The sequence below is a fragment of the Trypanosoma theileri genome, assembly GCF_002087225.1.
Source record: "Trypanosoma theileri isolate Edinburgh chromosome Unknown TM35_Tth_35_V1, whole genome shotgun sequence".
Taxonomy (NCBI): Eukaryota; Euglenozoa; class Kinetoplastea; order Trypanosomatida; family Trypanosomatidae; genus Trypanosoma; species Trypanosoma theileri.
In genome coordinates this window covers 25,389-32,464 of record NW_021639877.1, presented here as the reverse complement: position 1 = coordinate 32,464, position 7,076 = coordinate 25,389, and the positions used below count along the sequence as shown (strand labels likewise).

At 36.2% G+C, this 7,076-nt stretch overlaps 2 protein-coding genes across 2 annotated transcripts; both read right to left on the bottom strand.

Annotated features, from left to right (window-relative positions):
- Positions 1-366: 366 nt before the first annotated feature.
- Positions 367-1,497, bottom strand: TM35_000351080 (putative actin; the record flags this gene model as incomplete). The annotated part of the gene is made up of 1 exon (XM_029029161.1): positions 367-1,497. One exon carries the CDS (start codon positions 1,495-1,497, stop codon positions 367-369), a length of 1,131 nt encoding a protein of 376 aa, XP_028879430.1.
- Positions 1,498-2,730: 1,233 nt separating this feature from the next.
- Positions 2,731-4,464, bottom strand: TM35_000351070 (putative endomembrane protein 70; the record flags this gene model as incomplete). Its single annotated transcript, XM_029029160.1, has 1 exon — positions 2,731-4,464. One exon carries the CDS (start codon positions 4,462-4,464, stop codon positions 2,731-2,733), a length of 1,734 nt encoding a protein of 577 aa, XP_028879429.1.
- Positions 4,465-7,076: the final 2,612 nt, after the last annotated feature.

Below are 7,076 nucleotides of genomic sequence, written 5' to 3'. Positions count from 1 at the left end.
ATAAAAACGAGAAAGTGGAAAAGAAGAAAAAAAAAAGATATTTTTCGAGACAAGCTTCGTACATTGCAACGTACAACGATAACGATAACAGCGACGACGTTCAGAAAGCAGTGGAGGTTCCGTGTTCTATTATCCCTAGTAGTCAGTGCCTCAACAATATTTAATAAAAGAGGCTAATACATGAAAAAAAAATCTAAATTGCAAAAAAAAAAACTTTTCCCATAAAACTTTCCCCGCTACTACGGTGGAAAGAGAAGAGACTGCGACTTTGCGCCACCTAAGAACTATGAATGTTTACTTTGAACACGGCACAACTCGAGAGCATTGAAATAGATAAACATAAGCCATCACACAAAATTAGGACTACTAAAAACACTTGTTGTGTACGATACCTGGGCCAGCCTCGTCGTACTCACTCTTCTTGATCCACATTGTCTGAAAGGTGGTGAGGGATGACAAGATAGAGCCACCAATCCATACACTGTACTTCCGCTCTGGGGGAGCAACAACCTTGGGCTTAATTGAAGATGGTGCAAGGTTGCTCATCTCTTTCCCAAGACGCTCTGGGAGGTTTTTGAACATGGTCGTACCACCAGAAAGCACAATATTTCCGTAGAGGTCGCGGCGCACGTCGATATCACACTTGTTGATGGACTGGAAGGTCATTTCATGGAATCCAGGCGCTTCGTCCATTCCGATCAACATTGGCTTGAAGAGTGCCTCCGGGCAGCGGAAGCGTTGGTTACCCACCTGCATGATCGTGCCATCTGGAAGCTCGAATGGCTCTTCGCTGACGGATTTGGCACTATTCGTCATTTCTTCATCAAAGTCGAGAGCCACATAGCAGAGCTGCTCTTTAACACTCCGCACAATTTCCTTTTCGGCAGACGTGGTGAAGGTCATACCGCTCTCCATAAGAAGCTTCATCAGATACTCCGTGAGGTCACGACCAGCCATGTCCACACGACGGATGGCGTGTGGGAGGGAATAACCCTCGTAAATCGGCACAGTGTGGGTCACGCCGTCACCAGCATCGAGCACGATTCCGGTGGTACGTCCAGATGAATACAATGAGAGCACGGCCTGAATTCCGACATACATAGCCGGTACACTGAATGTCTCAAACATGATTTGCGTCATTTTCTCACGATTTTGCTTGGGATTCATGGGTGCCTCCGTCAGAAGGACATTGTGGGACTCCGGGTTTACGCGCAGTTCGTTATAGAAGGTATGGTGCCATATCTTCTCCATATCATCCCAGTTGGTAACAATACCATGCTCAATAGGGTACTTGAGCGCAAGAACACCACGCTTGGCTTGGGCCTCGTCACCAACGAAAAGCTTCTTGTTTGCACTTCCCATCATAGCCTGCTCGTTCTTCGGACGACCAACGATAGAAGGAAACACATGACGTGGTGCATCGTCACCAGAAAAACCGGCCTTTACCATACCAGAACCATTGTCACAGACAATAGCAGATTGCTCCTCCTCAGACATTGTTGAAATAGTAACTCGATATGCAGAATGAACTACATAAATCAAATTATAAAAACAAGAGAGTGGAAAAGAAGAAAAAAAAAAGAAAAATAAAAAAATACCGAGTAAAGTCTCAGAAACATTACGTAGGTAAGGGTTTAAACTTATTGTTGTATAAACAATGTAGTTTAGTGGCGGTCAAAAAAAAAATATATAATTGTTAATTTTGTGTAGAATACAAGTTAATATACCTCTCTTTTTTTTTTGTTGAATATCCCGTAGAAACCACATAGTTAGTAGAAAAAAAAAAGACCTAAGAATATTTTTTGATTTACGAAGAATTAGATTTCCTTTTATACAAGCCCTTTTTTTCCTGAGTTACCCTCTTCGAATAATCTGAAACCGATAAAATAGAGCTTTTTTCCACCCTCATATTTTTTTTTCTACAACCACATGTATTGTTTAGTTAGAATAACAGATGGAAAAGAAAACCAGAGAAAAAAAATTTTATTTTGGGTCTGTAGACTCACTGTTTCAGATTCATCTCTTTTTAGATAACTTTTATGTTATTCCAAGCCAACTTTTCAAATTTCTCACTCTTGAACCAATATCTGTTTAGATTTCAAGATAGAGTTTTTGTTTCCTCTAAAAAATGAAATATCATGTTCTACCACAGCAATTTCTTTTTTCTTTTTTGTATGAGTTAATACCGCAATGAAATCTAGTATTTAGAAAACACACACAAATTTTGTTTTTCTTGATATATTGTGAAACAATATTCCAATGTACCAATCCACAAAACAAAAACCAATAATATGCGAGAAAATAAAAGGAAAATGTCCTGTTTTTTTTCTTTGGTGATTTTTTGTATTTTTGGGGGGGAAACTCATTTCCGCAAAAAAAAAATTTCCTCTCAAGAGCCTTGCCAAAGGTTTATACCTTTACTCAGTTTTTCAACACCTTGAAAGTTCATCATTAATAAGGCCAGCAATGAATTGTTTTGATGTTATACTTTAAATTTGTTATATACTTTATCAAGAGAACTTGGTTAACCAAATTCATTATTTGTTTGAACGACAATTCTATCTAACTATAATAAACCCTAGCCAGAAAGAATGATATGAAACAAAAGAGTACTTTTATATCCATGGAAACATGGAGAAAGAAAAAAAGAAAACTCACATAAGATTTACCAAGAATAGAAACAAAAGAATATTTACATAAGAAAAAAAAAAACAGCTCGAGTTAATAAATTCAATCGCTTTTAATATATCGAAAAATCTGCCTCACAAATAAAAGTGAAGAAAAAAAACCAACCGTGGTCATTGCAAGAAAAAGAGTGTGGCAAATTAAAAAAGTGTATCCAATGTAGATTAAAACATGAGGAATACTACGCATATGTGTATGTAAAAAAAGAAATACTATACTATAAACAAAAACATATGCAGCTGATGATCCCCCACATAGTGCAGAAGGCCACCACCATTTATGATTTTCAGCATTTAGTCTATCATAAGTCAAAGCAACGTTTGTACTAGCTGTTACTACTATCAAAACAATAAACATCATATAAACAATAACTACTGGTGTACGAGATTGATGACCAGTTAAACCAAGAAGCACATAGTAAAGTTCAATATAAACAGCTGTAAAAGGAAGTAAACCACCTACAAGTATATGAATTAAATTTCTACGATACCATGCCAATGGTGGTATCTCACGAGGAACAAATTTCGTTCTAGTAGGTGCATCAAAATTACCTCCATAACGTCTACCAAATATAGCACCAAATAAAGTTAGTAAAAATGTAATCACCAGAAAAGTTATCCAATATAGTAGAAAAGAACCCCATGAAACAGCGTATGGTAGTAAAAATATTGAGGCAATTACATTAATTACAAGAGATACTATCAAAATTGGTACCAGTAATACAAAAAAAGTTAATAATACGTTTCGTGACCAATGTTTTCCATCAAATTTTCTATAAAAGGAAGCACTCAAAAAACCTGAAACAGGAGTTGTAAGAAGAAACAAAATCATCATAAAATTAATAGTTGTCTCTCCTGAATTGTAGAAAATTTTCATTGACATAATTGTTAAAATAACAAAGGCAATAAGAATAAGTTGTCCTCCACAGCCTATTATAGCGCAGAGTAACATCATATTCTTTGGAAAACGAAAAACATCCGCGTGAAGTCGTTTCCATCCACTGTCATCTTGATCCATTTCTTCTTCCAATGATCCGTAACGTTTAAAATCATGCCTCAAAGTTCTAGTAAGAATAAAAATAACAAATCCACATAAAAGTGCCACAAGAAGTAGTGAATTTAAAATTGAAAACCATTGAATTTTTAGTTCATTAAAATCAAAAAAATCATATACACTAATAGGGATACTTCGACTATTACTAGTTGGAATCCATAAAATGTTGTAAAAAAATTCAATTTCTTCTGGGTCATTCGATAATGAAAGTTTTCTATTACTTGAAGATTCTACAATTACCTTCGATATCTGATTAGTTATGAAAAAAACCTTAAACAATAACCCGGTATTCAATATAACATCACCCTCCCGAGATACACTTCCTACAGGATATGTGACCTCAATCCCATCAATAAACATTGTGAACACATAATCTTGTCCAATTGCATCAATAAAAAGTTTCTTTTCCGATTTATCTAGAACTATCTGACAAAGAGGTGAATTTGTTGAATTAACTTCAAAATATATTTTGTAATCAGATGTTCTTTTAACACTCCCATGAAAAACATCCCAAATGGTTCTTCCCTCGGTGGTCAAAACCTTCGGCTTGCAAAATGGAAGAGAATAGTATTCATATCTTTCAAATCCACTGTTTACAGGAAAAACAACACCAGTATAAATAGGGATTGTATCGCCTTTATTATAATTTCGATAGGCACACCCGACGTTGGGAAAACCAAGGAACAAAGCGGTTAACAAAATCACCAAACGTAATCTACCAAACATACTAGTTATAAAATAACCTTTTTTATTTGAAGACAAAAGAAATATATAAATATATACTATTGTAAACACACATGTGTAAAACAAAAAAAAAAAATGAAAGAAAAAAATTGCAATAAGAAGGCCAAGATAATATATATAAAAAAAAAATCTCTTCCACCTTTTAAAAAATACAAGAACAAAATAAAGAAAGAGACTTTGTATTCTTTGTTTTTTTTTTCTTTTTCTTTCTTTTCGCCAAGCGTTACGTTTTTTATCGATCCCCAAGAGGGTCCAAACAACCCTTTGCCACCTGCGAATCATTGGGGGTTGCTCAAAAAAAAAAAAAAAGGAAGTGCTGCAAGCGACCCTAACCCATATCCTCTTCGGGATAGGAATTGTTAGGTAAAAAAAAAAAATGGGGTAAGTTTTTTAAAACTCACTTATCATGAAGATCTTTCTAAAAAGTTAAAAATATGAAAAGATCCTATTATCCAACTTTGTTTTTTACCAAAGACATATAAGGTAACACCTTTCCTTTCGCAAGCTCCCAGAATAACTATAATAATAAAGGAGACTAACAACAGCAAACGTAAACAGTCATAAAGGGAAACCATGTATTTAATTCTCTTTTTACCATTCATTATTCTTGCAAACAGAATCAAGAGGCGTTGATGCAATCTTTCCATCACGCTTTTTGCGCCACCAAAGTGTAGCATAAGAAGGAGCAGGGACACCAACAGGTTTAAATGGCATTTTACCCACCATTCCACTTAGACTCATAAAACGAAACGTCGATAATTCATCGCAACGCGGACAATGATCATTACGTATCGTTAACCTCCTACAATAGCTGTTAGAAACGAGAAATTCGTACATATAACCGCACCTCACGCAAGAAAACACAGCCATTTCATATAATACTAAGAACTACAAATTCCTTTTTTTTTGTGTGGAATTTTATTTAATAAATAAATAAATATATAAAAAATTGAAAAAAAAAGAAACCAAAGACATTTTAACAAGGTAGAATAAATAATTTTTTTATTTCAAGAGGTTCCCCACGCCCTTCAACTAGCAAAATAAAAATTAAGGTGAAAATACCAGCCAAAAAATAAATAAATAAAAAATAAATAAATAATAATAATAATAATAATATTATTATTATTATTATTATTATTAATAATAAACACAACCACACAATCAAAAAAAAAGAAAAGAAACACAAACATATACAAAGACAAACTACACAACACCTCCTTCAGAATTCCACCCGCGAACACTTCAGAAACCACTGAACCGCCGCTGGACGCCCCACGGTGGGAAGGGCAAGCCACACGCCAGCCAAAAGGAACACAGGCGTCGGACGGCACCCAAACCATCCCCACGCCGACAAAAAAAAAACCCAGCGACCGGCAGCGGACAAACGCGCGCCCGAGGAGAAGAAAAAGAAGAGGCCGCCGACACGCGCGCCCCCTTTTCATTTCCTTCACCTTTGGTTCGGAGGGAAATCCGCCGGGAAAAAAAAAAAATTTTCCTCTGGGCCGGCCGCCCCGCCGGGTGGAAACTTTTTTGCCTTGCCGTTTGAAGGGTGGGCGGTGGGGAGGGGAAGAATGAGAAAAAAGCGGCGCGGGAAGAATAGAAATGGTGATTCCGATGGCCGTGCCTTCTTCCCGTTTTTCTTTTTTTTTTTTTGAAACTGGCGGAAAGACTTGTGGCCAGCAAGGGTCCGAAACACGACGGCGGGGTTTTTTTTTCTTTTTTCCTTACTGATTTTTGGTTATGCGATTTCTCTGTACTACAATTTTTCCCCCTGGAGACGATGCGCGTTGGGATTGCTGAATAGATTTCTCGTTTGCACCACCACGTGACGCCAAACACGCACGGAGGAAGGCAAGAAGAAGCAAGTAAGGATTCAAACGCACCGAAAACAAGAACGTAGCGGTTTCTTGGGGTTTACAATTCTTCTTGGATGTCGTGGGTGTTTTTTTATTTGTATTCGATTAATGTTTTCTGGGTTCTGAAATGCATGTTTGAAAAAATAGGGCATTGGGTATACCGAACGAACTCTTGTCTTTCTGTTGTTTTTTCCCACTGCGAAGTTGAGGTGAAGAAACCAGTTTAAGATGTATATTATTCTCTTTTTTTTTATTATTTTTTGTGTGATGTTTATTTCCATCACCCCATCACCCATTTTTCTTTTTTTTGAAATCAGCGCACTCAAGCATGCGTATGCCAAGGTTTCTTCTGTCAACGTTTTCGTGTATAACGTAAAGGTGTTGGATCTTTGATATCTTTTTCATTTTCTTTTCTTCCCCATTTTTAGAAAAAAAAAGAAAATGGAGAGGAAGAGAGAGGGGTTCTCTTGTATTTTCCTGGGGAAATATAATATAATAGGAGGTTTAGAAGAAATTGTTAACACTTTAGGATGTACAATACGTTCCATACTGACGATTTAATTTACTAACTGGAAATAAAAATAAATTCACATATTCTTTTCCTATTGATATTCTCTTTCTGATTTCAAGATGCTACCAAGTATTAAAAAAGAGGAAAGATTTTTTCTTATTTGCAGAGACCCAGAAATAAATTATGCTTCTTCTAGAGCGGAAAACACTGTGAAAACCATTACCTTA